The sequence below is a fragment of the Triturus cristatus genome, chromosome 1_1 (assembly GCF_964204655.1).
Source record: "Triturus cristatus chromosome 1_1, aTriCri1.1, whole genome shotgun sequence".
NCBI lineage: Eukaryota > Metazoa > Chordata > Amphibia > Caudata > Salamandridae > Triturus > Triturus cristatus.
The window spans coordinates 106,087,345-106,101,838 of NC_140579.1; the positions used below are offsets into that span (position 1 = coordinate 106,087,345).

Below are 14,494 nucleotides of genomic sequence, written 5' to 3' on the forward strand. Positions count from 1 at the left end.
GTTTCCTTCGCGGCAGGAAGCCGCTCACACCTCTTCCGCGCCCGGAGGCGCATTAAACCAGAGGAGAGCCCCCACGACGAGGGACCGCGCGCGGGCGGCGCCGGGCTAAGCCCGGGCTAAGGGCGGGCCGTCCGAGGCCGAAGGTGGCTGGGCTGGGCCACCCCCCTAAGATCCATCTACTAAAGGTACTGTATTATTTGCAATTGATATCTTTGTCGGGAGGATGGTGTAAAGGAACATAAAAGGTGCCAACGTCAATGGAGGGGGCGTAGCTAAATTGGACTCCTATCTGGTGAAAGTATCCAGTATGCTCAATGACGAAATTGAAAGAACTGAAAGAAGACTTTCTCTGGACACAGGGTCATCCGCCATCGCGCTGGTTCATGAAGAACCAGAGGGAATAGAGTCCCAGTTGGAGCCCACAGTGCCTGATTTTCCAAGGGATTTAATAGAAAACGATACGAATACTTACGATCAGTCCCCTAGTTCCTCCATAACAGACTTGATAGATGATATTACTCCTAGCATCACTCCCACTCCCGCCCAAAAGAAAAGACATTGTACCAGGGCTGGAGGGGTGGGGCCACCAAGCAAGGTTGCTCCTCCAAAGGGGCTAGGGTCACAAAAGTCTAGGCGTAAAATAGCCAAACTCAACACCCCTAGCCTTCCTTTGGAGGATCAAATGGATTCTCTCTAGGCTGTATTTAAAGGGAAACTAGACCGTATCCTGGTTCCGATCATAGCTAGGATATCCTCCTTAGAGGAAAAAATGATTGGTATAGAAAGGAGTTGTGTGGTGAATGACTTACCTAATCCCCCTTTAGTTCATTGTGAACTACCGCCCTTGGAGCCATTGATCCAGCTTCCTATCTCAAGAACCTCAGTTACACTTCATCCTCAACCTCTGAGTCAGATTGTCACCCTAATTGGGGTTGTTGATTCTAATTTGAAGGAAAAAACTCTAGGCTCCAAAGGTGTTTTGAGCACCAGGGCCCCAGTAAAATCGGGTAAGGGGGTTACATTTCCTAATCTTATTACTAGTCCGGATGCTCGGTGTGTTCATCATTCGCCCCCTTTAGATAGAGAAGCATTCCAGCTCATTCGCGAGGCCACGCCCCTAGTACTTGTTCTAGCAAATGTTCCTTGTTTAAGCCAAGGTAAAGAAGAACTCACAAGTAATTTAATCGACAAAGTCTTCCATTGGTTATCCAATAATATGCGGATCTCCGACAGGGGAAAACAACAACTAGCCAAGGATATTATAATGGCCAGAAGGGTACCTTGGCTGGGTACGAGTAAGAAGAGATTTGGGGGTGACTGTATAGTTGTAAACTTTTCTAATCCCCAAACATTGTTGATAGTCCTAGCGAATCTATTCCCCCCTCAATTTAGGAGCTCGGCCATAATTCCACTAACTCTAGAATTTTTTTATGATCTATCATGGTGTAAGCGGCGTACTTTTAGGCCCTGCCTAATGCCTACCCATACTTGCCCAATAGTGAAAGGGGGTTTACCATCTCCTCTTGATGGAATTAACTTGAGGAATCGCTTTGGGGCATTGACAGACATGGAGGCCTGTGACTGACTGTTGAATCCAGGCCATAATGCTTTTAGTAGCTCACATAGGGAGACTCAATTGAACAACCATTTTCCACCTAATGAGGGTGACCATTCTGGTCTAACCTTACTTACATGTATCCCGGTGGAATCAAAAAAGATCACAGGGACTTCCTATAACAATCATTTAAAAACAACCAGGAGTCTGGATCCAAGGAGCGTAGAAAGTTATTTTGTAACTCATGGCACAATTCTAAACCCTCACCCTTTTTTTGAACTAGAGGTTGAGCATTGTATAGAGGGACAAGATGTGATTTTGGGAGGTCCAAAAAATAATTTTCCTAAATTGAACATCCCTCAATCCAGAAAGGGTGGATTATCCCTTATCTCATGGAATCTTGCTGGAATTGGCAACAAGATTTCATCTTTGGAATGGTGCTCATTTATAGACCAGTATGACATTATCCTTTTTCAGGAATCCTGGTCGATAGATGCGGTTTTTCGAGTAGGCTACATCAACTTTTTTGTCCCTGCTGTTAGAAGCCTAAAAGGACGACCTGCTGGAGGCCTGGTGATATGGATTCGCCAGGCCCTCAGTTGTAAGGCACAGAAGGTCAGAGTCCTGACAAATGACATTCTGGCAGTTAGACTTGAATGGCCTGACGGCAACAAACTGGCCGTTTTCAATGTCTATGCCAGAGGCCAACCAGGAGGGCGTGTCTCAGAGGTTGTCACAGCTCTTGACACTCAATTAGAGGATCTCCCTGTACAGTTTGTCCCAATAGTGGGGGGTGATTTCAACACTACCTATGAACCACTCGGCCAAGAAGACCAGGATATTTCTGCCGAAGAGGACAATAGATGGGGTATCCCTAAGATTGATCTCCCGGCCATCAAAAGATGGTCAGCTGCAGCAATTCAGTTAAAATCTATGTGTCTCGAAAGAGGACTTCGAGCAGCTAATGGGAGAACCCCCTCTGATCAACATGGTGCATGTACCTTTGATAACGGGCGGAACAGTAGTCGGATTGACTACCTACTTGTGGACATTAGATTCTGGCATAGATTGGTTGATATGGCCGTTAAACCACGGTTAGAAAGTGACCACAGCCCTCTTTGTTCATCTTTTAATGTCCCAACTGGGGATAAAGCAGAGCCTAAAGTTGGAGTAACTTCGACTTTGGATATTGTAGCTACTAATAATTTGCGCCATGTTAAATGGGATAAAATAGCAGTGAACCCTGTCCAGATGGCTGCACTTAAGAATGAAGTTACAAAGGCACTAATGAAAATAAATACCCAAATTGATAGACAGGATTTTCCTTGTATAATGCTAGAGGCCCATGAAAACTTATTTTCTAGACTTAAGACATTTTTCCAGAAGGCCTGCCCCAGGGGAAACAGAAACTTTAAAACGTTTACAGCTAAATGGTACAATAAATCCTGTAAGGATACAAGGTCAACATTGAGCAAAGAAGTAAAGGCTAAGAACCCTACGAGAGTACGTGAGGCAAGGGGTTTTTATAGATCAGTCCAAAAGGCGGCAAAAAGACAGTGGGATGAGGACAGATGGCAGGATCTGAAATCGGCATGTGCTTTTAAAGATTCCAAACAATTTTGGAATATTATAAAATGGGATAGGGATGGACAAGGGGACTCCCCACAAAATAATGTACCCCAGCAATCATGGTTGCAATTTTTCAAACCACAATATGCTCGTAATCAGCTGTTATCAGTTAGTAATCCCCCACCTACTATTCTTTTTCAATATAATTTGTTTACAGATGATGATGTAGACAGGGCATTAGACTGTGTTACCAGAGGTAGAGCCCCAGGTATGTATGGCATTCCAGCTGACATCTTCCTGAGTGACAGGCCCTCATGGTGCCAGTATTTTGCACTGTTAGCAAATTCAGTGGCCTGGGGAGCCCCCATTCCATCTTCATGGAAGGGAGCTGAGATCATCCCTGTTTTTAAAAAGGGGGACAAATCATTACCAAATAACTACAGGCCTATCAGCCTCATAGATTCAGCCCAAAAACTGGTTGGTCGTCTGATCCAGAGTAAAATACAAATGTGGATTGATGATCAAGATATTTTATCCCCTTTCCAGGCTGGATTTCGTCCATGCACTAGTTCGATCGACCAAATTTTCTTCTTTATTTTGTTATATTGGAGAAATGTGCTGATTTCTAAGGGGACACTTTATGCAGTGTTTGTAGACTTAAAAACGGCCTTTGATTTAGTCCCATGTTGTAAACTTTGGTCTGTTCTTGCCAACCAGGGGATGCCGCCTGATCTTCTGACCTTGCTTGTCCGCCTGCATGAGAACAACTACGCGAGAATTAGATGGGGGGCCCAGGGTGAGGTCACAGAGCCATTCCCTGTCGAGCGTGGTGTTCGTCAGGGGTGTGTTCTGGCCCCCACCCTGTTTTCCCTATATATAAACGGAATAGTGGAACATCTTAGTAGCTCCCCCACTGATGCCCCTATATTGGCTGGAGCCCGCGTGCCTGTTCTCATGTTTGCGGACGACACCTTAATTGTCTCGCGAACCCCGAGCGGCCTACAGAAGGCCGTTAATGCATTTGGGGAGTTCTGCCACCAGCGCGGTCTTGAGATCAACATCCCAAAGACAAAGTTCATGTCATTGAATCAGGCCAATTCTTTCAAGGGTAAAATCTTGCTCAACGGTACACCTCTTGAGCAGGTTGATTCCTTTGTTTATCTTGGACTTATGCTACAAACGAATGTGGGATGGAATCGACATTTGGACATGCCCTTGTTAAAATTTCATCAGCTTGCAGGTGCTTTATCTCTTAAACATAGGTCCTCCTTAACTAGGCCAATTACTCCTGCCCTTGAGGTATATAATATGAAAGTTGTTAATACAGCTCTCTATGGATCTGAACTTTGGGGCTTTACCAATTTGAATAGCCTGGTAAGAGCAGAGAATACTTTTCTGCGTAAATTGGTAGGAGTCCCCCAAAGTACTCCAACTGCTCCGCTTTTGTTGGATTTGGGCAGAAAGAACATATCTGACCTAGCCAGACTGCGTCCATTGCTGTACTGGAGACGCATCTGGACGACCCCAGAATTAATGCACTACGCCCGGGGTCTGAAGGATGTTATCCTGGCTGACCAATTCCATAAAATCCAGTGGTTAAAGGAAATTAGGTCTCTTTTGCTAAAGTTAGACCTGAGTATCTTATGGAATAAGCCGGACGTATCAACTTTCCCAACAAAAAAATATATAAAAGAAAAATATTGGGAAATGGTCCAGACAGAATCTTATAGAATTAATTTGACAACGAATCTAACTGGTAGGTTTCTGGATCACAAACTACGCCCAAAATGTGAATTATACTGGGACATCATTGAGAGGTCGCAAGATCGGAAGCTATATTTTCAATTTAGAGTAGGCTCCCTTTCAGTTAAGGCATTCACAAGTAATTGGTCCCGAACCAAGGATGACAGATGTCATAACTGTTTAGATATGCCTGAATCTGTAGCTCATGTGCTTTTTGTATGTCCTCTCTATGCTGCCCCCCGCCGTAGGTGGCTTAGACCCATTTGTCTCAGGTTGGCAACTCGAAATTACAAAGAAGCATTAAGGATACTGAGTTCCGATTGTTCACCTTATATAGCGGTGGCAGTGGCAAAGTTTTCAAGTTGGTCCTGGATAATACGTAGTCGAACGCTCACCCAACCTGTTGTCAGCTAGTATCTTCCATGAACTAAGACACCTCTTTTATACCCAGCAAATTCTTTAGCTGATATTATTGTTTTAATTACATTTTCGACAGTAATTAATTGGATTTAATGGTTTTTTAAAGTTTGTATATAGTCTATGATATTTATTGTGTTGTATTTTATGTACTAATGTGCTTTTAAGACATACTGTCGAATAAAGCTTTTGAAAGTGAAAGTATGTGGATAGCAAAGCCATGAGAGTAAGGACAGACCCTGAGTGTTCAGTATGTGGATAGCAAAGCCATGAGAGTAGGGACAGGCCCTGAGTGTTCAGTATGTGGATAGCACAGCCATTGCAGAGAGTAGCGACAGATCCTGCGAGTTCAGTATGTGGATAGCAAAGCCATGAGAATAGGGACAGACCCTGAGTGTTCAGTATGTGGATAGCAAAGCCATGAGAATAGGGACAGACCCTGAGTGTTCAGTATGTGGATAGCAAAGCCATGAGAATAGGGACAGGCCCTGAGTGTTCAGTATGTGGATAGCAAAGCCATGAGAGTAGGGACAGGCCCTGAGTGTTCAGTATGTGGATAGCAAAGCCATGAGAGTAGGGACAGACCCTGAGTGTTCAGTATGTGGATAGCACAGCCATTGCAGAGAGCAGCAACAGACCCTGAGTGTTCAGTATATGGATAGCAAAGCCATGAGAGTAGGGACAGGCCCTGAGTGTTCAGTATGTGGATAGCAAAGCCATGAGAGTAGGGACAGACCCTGAGTGTTCAGTATGTGGATAGCACAGCCATTGCAGAGAGTAGCGACAGATCCTGAGAGTTCAGTATGTGGATAGCAAAGCCATGAGAGTAGGGACAGACCCTGAGTGTTCAGTATGTGGATAGCACAGCCATTGCAGAGAGTAGCGACAGATCCTGAGAGTTCAGTATGTGGATAGCACAGCCATGAGAGTAGGGACAGGCCCTGAGTGTTCAGTATGTGGATAGCAAAGCCATGAGAGTAGGGACAGACCCTGAGTGTTCAGTATGTGGATAGCACAGCCATTGCAGAGAGTAGCGACAGATCCTGAGAGTTCAGTATGTGGATAGCACAGCCATGAGAGTAGGGACAGATCCTGAGTGTTCAGTATGTGGATAGCAAAGCCATGAGAGTAGGGACAGACCCTGAGTGTTCAGTATGTGGATAGCAAAGCCATGAGAGTAGGGACAGACCCTGAGTGTTCAGTATGTGGATAGCACAGCCATTGCAGAGAGTAGCGACAGATCCTGCGAGTTCAGTATGTGGATAGCAAAGCCATGAGAATAGGGACAGGCCCTGAGTGTTCAGTATGTGGATAGCAAAGCCATGAGAGTAGGGACAGACCCTGAGTGTTCAGTATGTGGATAGCACAGCCATGAGAGTAGTGACAGACCCTGAGTGTTCAGTATGTGGATAGCAAAGCTATTGCAGAGAGCAGCGACAGATCCTGAGAGTTCAGTATGTGGATAGCAAAGCCATGGAAGTAGGGACAGACCCTGAGTGTTCAGTATGTGGATAGCAAAGCCATGAGAGTAGGGACAGACCCTGAGTGTTCAGTATGTGGATAGCAAAGCCATGAGAGTAGGGACAGACCCTGAGTGTTCAGTATGTGGATAGCAAAGCCATGAGAGTAGGGACAGACCCTGAGTGTTCAGTATGTGGATAGCAAAGCCATGAGAGTAGGGACAGACCCTGAGTGTTCAGTATGTGGATAGCAAAGCCATGAGAGTAGGGACAGACCCTGAGTGTTCAGTATGGAGATAACACAGCCATTACTGAGGGTAAGGCAAGATCCTGAAATTTCCCAGGCTACAGAGTTAGTGCTTCAAGCCTTGATGTACACTAGTGGAAACCCCCCTTGTTCATGGAACAGGTACTCCTTAGACAGAAACAGTCCACGCTTCCCTTCTTCAGAGGAAAGGTGCAGCCAAGGGTAGAAGTACAAGTTTCCATCCTTCAGCGGACAGGTGCAGCTAGAGCAGCAGCAACACAAGCTTCCCTCCTTCAGAGGACAGGTTCAGCAAGGCCAGCAGTGCAAGCTTCCCTCCTTCAGAGGACAGGTGCAGCCAGGGCAACAGTGCAAGCTTCGCTCCATCAGAGGACCGGTGCAGCCAGGGCAACAGTGCAAGCTTCACTCCTTCAGAGGACAGGTACAGCCTGGACAGGAGAGCAGTGAAATCTTCCCTCCATCAGAGAACAGGTACAGCCAGGGCAACAGTGCAAGATTCCCTCCATCAGAGGACAAGTACAGCCAGGGAGGCAGCAGTGCAAGCTTCTCTCCTTCAGCGAACAAGTACAGCCAGGGCTGTAGTGCAAGCTCCTCTCTTTCAGAGGACAGGTACACCCAGAGCAGCAGTACAAGGTTCCCTCCTTCAGAGAACAGCTACAGATGGAGCAGCAGTGCGAGCTTTGCTCTTTCAGAGGACAGGTACAGCCGGGGCTTCAACACAAGCTTCCCTCCATCAGAGAACAGGTACGGCTAGTGCAGCAGTGCAAGCTTCTCTCCTTCAGAGGACAGGTACAGCTAGGGCAGTAGCAGTGCAAGCCTCGCTCTTTCACAAGACAAATGCAGCCGGGGCAGAAGTGCAAGCTTCCCTCCTTTGGAGGACAGGTACATTTAGGGCAGCGACAGTGAAAGATTCCCTTCATCAGAGGACAGGTACAGCTAGAGCAGCAGTAGCAGCACAAGCTTCCCTCCTTCGCAGGACAGGTACAGCTAGTGCAGCAGCAGTGCAAGCTTCCCTCCTTCAGAGGACAGGTGCAGCTAGAGCAGCAGTGCAAGCATCCCTCCTTCAGAGGACAGGTACAGCAGAGCAGCAGTGCAAGCATCCCTCCTTCAGAGGACAGGTACAGCTAGAGCAGCAGTGCAAGCATCCCTCCTTCAGAGGACAGGTACAGCTAGAGCAGCAGTGCAAGCATCCCTCCTTCAGAGGACAGGTACAGCAGAGCAGCAGTGCAAGCATCCCTCCTTCAGAGGACAGGTGCAGCTAGAGCAGCAGTGCAAGCATCCCTCCTTCAGAGGACAGGTACAGCTAGAGCAGCAGTGCAAGCATCCCTCCTTCAGAGGACAGGTGCAGCTAGAGCAGCAGTGCAAGCATCCCTCCTTCAGAGGACAGGTACAGCTAGAGCAGCAGTGCAAGCATCCCTCCTTCAGAGGACAGGTGCAGCTAGAGCAGCAGTGCAAGCATCCCTCCTTCAGAGGACAGGTACAGCTAGAGCAGCAGTGCAAGCATCCCTCATTCAGAGGACAGGTACAGCTAGAGCAGCAGTGCAATCTTTCCCCATAGTATACAACCACCTTAGGCAGCAGCAGCAGCATGTTTTACTTCCTCACAGAACAAACACATCAGGGTAGTAGCGAAACAAGCTTCCCTTGCTCACAGAAGCAGAGTAGTCTAAGCACCTATCTCTCATATGGCAAGCACTGCTAGGGCACGGGTGGCCTTTAGGTTACAGACAGATCTCTGGATCCGGTGCTTACCTGGCTAAGGAGGTGTCTAGGTGGATATTGGAGCCCTGACACCGTTCTCACTAGCGAGATATTCTGTGTCAGCCTCCTGAGGGTGCTGTCACTCCGAGGTCTGCTGTTTGTGCTGAAGATTTGTTAATCCACATACTTACAAGCAGCCTCGTTGGTCTTTCTTACTTGGAGCAGGCTTGGCACAGCCTAGCAGCCATGCTTCAGACAGGCTCACAGGTGCCAACCTCTCTGGCATGGGGTTGAGTGAGCGCTCTAGGCGCTGTACGACCCCGGCCTCAGTGCTGCACCGCCCCTGCTCGTAAGAGTGCCCACCCTCAAAACATCCTCAAACAGCTGCCCTCACGACATTCTGAGCTTCACTAGTTGAACCAGGGCCACGGTGAAGGGTTCGCCCTATGTGCCACCTAGGGGGCAGCGGCCTAGACTCAATCAGTCAGGGTTGGTATGGTAAAGTTGGTAAAGTTGGTAAACTCGTCCGCGATGGTCTCAAGGCGCTAGGAGGTGGTGGGGGAGAGGGGGGGGGGGCTCTGTTGAGTGCTGGGTGTCATCCGAAGAGCCAGCTCTTGAGGTCTGGCATTCCTCTCGACTCCACCCTGGGTGAAATCTTCTCGGGGGTTAACCTCTTGCATTCGATGCTGTTTCTTATACAAAGGATTCCAAGCAAGTGTGAGGGGCCCAGGGACCCACACGTCCGGCCTACTGGTGGCCTCAGACACCAGCGGCCACCCTCCCCCACCCCTGAGACCTTTCGGACAGGGCCACAGCCCCATACTCCAGTCCTGGGTGCCACCCCACTGTCGCCCACCCACAACTACCCAGGCCTTACCGAGGCAGACGCAGAGTGCTGCTACCAGGGCCACCAGCTGCCACCTCGCCATGGCCTTTATGTCTTGGACAGAAGAAGGTTGGACGGGCTGGGTCAGAGTCCGGCGCCGCTGATTGACCGGGTCTCGGCTGAGGGGCTCTGTGGAAGGTACTGGCTGGGCAGGGACGGTATCCTCCACACAGCGCTTCTCCAGAAGTTCGAGGAGCCCACCCCGCACAGCGCTTTTATAGCCGTTCCCACCCTACTACCGCCCAAGGGCTGGGCGGCACGGGCCGCCCCACAAACCTGACGTGTGGGAATTTGTACAGGATCGGGGAGGCGTCGGGAACACTGGAGCCCCGAGGGATGCGCGAGCCAGGTGAGTAGCTTCATCTCACACAGTGCGTCATTGGACGCTTCCATTTTCCTCTCTGCTGCTTTTAGCAGGGGGAAGGGAGAGAAAGACACATAGTCAATAGTGTAACCAAGAGGGAAAGAGTCCGGTGCGCTGTCTCAGCTCACACAATGTGTCATTGGACACTGCTCCAGGGCCTTTAGAAGAACAGTGAGAGAAAGAGACAGCGAGTGAGAGAAAGATAGATGGGGCGTATGGGAGGGATAAAGAGAGAGCGACAGAGAGAAGAGACATACGATGTGGGGGGAAGACAGAGACATGGTAGACAGGTGAGCCATCTCACACAGTGCTTCACTTCGACATCTCCCACCTAGACTCCGAGGCCTTCACCAGCTGTGGAGAGAGAGAGAGAGAGAGAGAGAGAGAGAGAGAGAGAGAGAGAGAGAGAGAGACAGAGACAGAGACAGAGACAGAGAGAGACAGAGAGAGACAGAGAGACGGAGAGAGAGGTGAGCCATCTCACACAGTGCGTCACTGGACATCTCTCACATAGACTCCAAGGCCTTCACCAGCTGTGCGTGTCAGGGAGAGAGAAGAGACACACGGGGTGGGGGAGAGACAAGGTAGATAGGTGAGCCATCTCACACAGTGCGTCTCTGGACATCTCCCACATAGACTCCAAGGCCTTCAACAGCTGTGCGTGTCAGGGAGAGAAGAGACACACGGGGTGGGGGAGAGACAGAGAGAGATGTGAGCCATCTCACACAGTGCGTCACTGGACATCTCTCACATAGACTCCAAGGCCTTCAACAGCAGTGCGTGTCAGGGAGAGAGAAGAGACACGGGGTGGGGGAGACAGAGAGAGGGGGAAGACAGGTGAGCCATCTCACACAGTGCGTCACTGGACATCTCTCACATAGACTCCAAGGCCTTCACCAGCTGTGCGTGTCAGGGAGAGAGAAGAGACACGGGTGGGGGAGAGACAGAGAGAGATGTGAGCCATCTCACACAGTACGTCTCTGGACATCTCCCACATAATCTCCAAGGCCTTCAACAGCTGTGGAGAGAGAGAGAGAGAGAGAGAGAGAGAGACAGAGAGAGAGGTGAGCCACCTCACACAGTGCGTCTCTGGACATCTCCCACATAGACTCCAAGGCCTTCACCAGCTGTGCTTGTCAGGGAGAGAGAAGAGACACACAGGGTGGGGGAGAGACAAGGTAGATAGGTGAGCCATCTCACACAGTGCGTCTCTGGACATCTCCCACATAGACTCCAAGGCCTTCAACAGCTGTGGAGAGAGAGAGACAGACAGAGAGACGGAGAGAGAGGTGAGTCATCTCACACAGTGCGTCTCTGGACTTCTCTCACATAGACTCCAAGGCCTTCAACAGCAGTGCATGTCATGGAGAGAAGAGACACACGGGGTGGGGGAGAGACAAGGTAGATAGGTGAGCCATCTCACACAGTGCGTCACTGGACATCTCCCACATAGACTCCAAGGCCTTCACCAGTTGTGCGTGTCAGGGAGAGAGAAGAGACACACGGGGTGGGGGAGAGACAAGGTAGATAGGTGAGCCATCTCACACAGTGCGTCTCTGGACATCTCCCACATAGACTCCAAGGCCTTCAACAGCTGTGCGTGTCAGGGAGAGAAGAGACACACGGGGTGGGGGAGAGACAGAGAGAGATGTGAGCCATCTCACACAGTGCGTCACTGGACATCTCTCACATAGACTCCAAGGCCTTCAACAGCAGTGCGTGTCAGGGAGAGAGAAGAGACACGGGGTGGGGGAGACAGAGAGAGGGGGAAGACAGGTGAGCCATCTCACACAGTGCGTCACTGGACATCTCTCACATAGACTCCAAGGCCTTCACCAGCTGTGCGTGTCAGGGAGAGAGAAGAGACATGGGTGGGGGAGAGACAGAGAGAGATGTGAGCCATCTCACACAGTACGTCTCTGGACATCTCCCACATAATCTCCAAGGCCTTCAACAGCTGTGGAGAGAGAGAGAGAGAGAGAGAGAGACAGAGAGAGAGGTGAGCCACCTCACACAGTGCGTCTCTGGACATCTCCCACATAGACTCCAAGGCCTTCACCAGCTGTGCTTGTCAGGGAGAGAGAAGAGACACACAGGGTGGGGGAGAGACAAGGTAGATAGGTGAGCCATCTCACACAGTGCGTCTCTGGACATCTCCCACATAGACTCCAAGGCCTTCAACAGCTGTGGAGAGAGAGAGACAGACAGAGAGACGGAGAGAGAGGTGAGTCATCTCACACAGTGCGTCTCTGGACTTCTCTCACATAGACTCCAAGGCCTTCAACAGCAGTGCATGTCATGGAGAGAAGAGACACACGGGGTGGGGGAGAGACAAGGTAGATAGGTGAGCCATCTCACACAGTGCGTCACTGGACATCTCCCACATAGACTCCAAGGCCTTCACCAGTTGTGCGTGTCAGGGAGAGAGAAGAGGCACACGGGGTGGGGGAGAGACAAGGTAGATACGTGAGCCATCTCATACAGTGCGTCTCTGGACATCTCTCACCTAGACTCCAAGGCCTTCAACAGCTCTGCGTGTCAGGGAGAGAGAAGAGACACACGGGGTGGGGGAGACAGAGAGAGGGGGAAGACAGGTGAGCCATCTCATACAGTGCGTCACTGGACATCTTCCACATAGACTCCAAGGCCTTCACCAGCTGTGCGTGTCAGGGAGAGAAGAGACACACGGGGTGGGGTAGAGACAGGGTAAATAGGTGAGCCACCTCACACAGTGCGTCTCTGGACATCTCCCACATAGACTCCAAGGCCTTCAACAGCTGTGCGTGTCAGGGAGAGAAGAGACACACGGGGTGGGGGAGAGACAGAGAGAGATGTGAGCCATCTCACACAGTGCGTCACTGGACATCTCTCACATAGACTCCAAGGCCTTCAACAGCAGTGCGTGTCAGGGAGAGAGAAGAGACACGGGGTGGGGGAGACAGAGAGAGGGGGAAGACAGGTGAGCCATCTCACACAGTGCGTCACTGGACATCTCTCACATAGACTCCAAGGCCTTCACCAGCTGTGCGTGTCAGGGAGAGAGAAGAGACACGGGTGGGGGAGAGACAGAGAGAGATGTGAGCCATCTCACACAGTACGTCTCTGGACATCTCCCACATAATCTCCAAGGCCTTCAACAGCTGTGGAGAGAGATAGAGAGAGAGAGAGAGACAGAGAGAGAGGTGAGCCACCTCACACAGTGCGTCTCTGGACATCTCCCATATAGACTCCAAGGCCTTCACCAGCTGTGCTTGTCAGGGAGAGAGAAGAGACACACAGGGTGGGGGAGAAACAAGGTAGATAGGTGAGCCATCTCACACAGTGCGTCTCTGGACATCTCCCACATAGACTCCAAGGCCTTCAACAGCTGTGGAGAGAGAGAGACAGACAGAGAGACGGAGAGAGAGGTGAGTCATCTCACACAGTGCGTCTCTGGACTTCTCTCACATAGACTCCAAGGCCTTCAACAGCAGTGCATGTCATGGAGAGAAGAGACACACGGGGTGGGGGAGAGACAAGGTAGATAGGTGAGCCATCTCACACAGTGCGTCACTGGACATCTCCCACATAGACTCCAAGGCCTTCACCAGTTGTGCGTGTCAGGGAGAGAGAAGAGGCACACGGGGGTGGGGGAGAGACAAGGTAGATAGGTGAGCCATCTCATACAGTGCGTCTCTGGACATCTCTCACCTAGACTCCAAGGCCTTCAACAGCTCTGCGTGTCAGGGAGAGAGAAGAGACACACGGGGTGGGGGAGACAGAGAGAGGGGGAAGACAGGTGAGCCATCTCATACAGTGCGTCACTGGACATCTTCCACATAGACTCCAAGGCCTTCACCAGCTGTGCGTGTCAGGGAGAGAAGAGACACACGGGGTGGGGTAGAGACAGGGTAAATAGGTGAGCCATCTCACACAGTGCGTCACTGGACATCTCTCACCTAGACTCCAAGGCCTCCAACAGCTGTGCGTGTCAGGGAGATAGAAGAGACACACGGGGTGGGGGAGACAGAGAGAGGGGGAAGACAGGTGAGCCATCTCACACAGTGCGTCACTGGACATCTCTCACCTAGACTCCAAGGCCTTCAACAGCTGTGCGTGTCAGGGAGAGAGAAGAGACACACGGGGTGGGGGAGACAGAGAGATGGGGAAGACAGGTGAGCCATCTCACACAGTGCGTCACTGGACATCTTCCACATAGACTACAAGGCACCAGCTGTGCGTGTCAGGGAGAGAGAAGAGACACACGGGGTGGGGGAGACAGAGAGAGGGGGAAGACAGGTGAGCCATCTCACACTGTGCGTCACTGGACATCTCCCACATAGACTCCAAGGCCTTCACCAGCTGTGCGTGTCTGGGAAGAGACACACGGGGTGGGGGAGAGACAAGGTAGATAGGTGAGCCATCTCACACAGTGCGTCTCTGAACATCTCCCACATAGACTCCAAGGCCTTCAACAGCTGTGCGTGTCAGGGAGAGAGAAGAGACACACGGGGTGGGGGAGAGACAAGGTAGATAGGTGAGTCATCTCACACAG

The 14,494-nt window shown here is 50.4% G+C and overlaps 1 protein-coding gene across 1 annotated transcript in view; it reads right to left on the bottom strand.

The window, feature by feature from the left end:
- Positions 1-9,822, bottom strand: part of LOC146869662 (uncharacterized) — a 35,264-nt gene extending 25,442 nt beyond the window's left edge. The window contains exon 1 of the mRNA XM_085609892.1: positions 9,588-9,822. Within this exon, the coding sequence (XP_085466018.1) occupies positions 9,588-9,639 (52 nt within the window). The 5' untranslated portion in view covers positions 9,640-9,822. The remainder of the gene's footprint in view (positions 1-9,587) is intronic.
- Between the last annotated feature and the right edge of the window lie 4,672 nt (positions 9,823-14,494).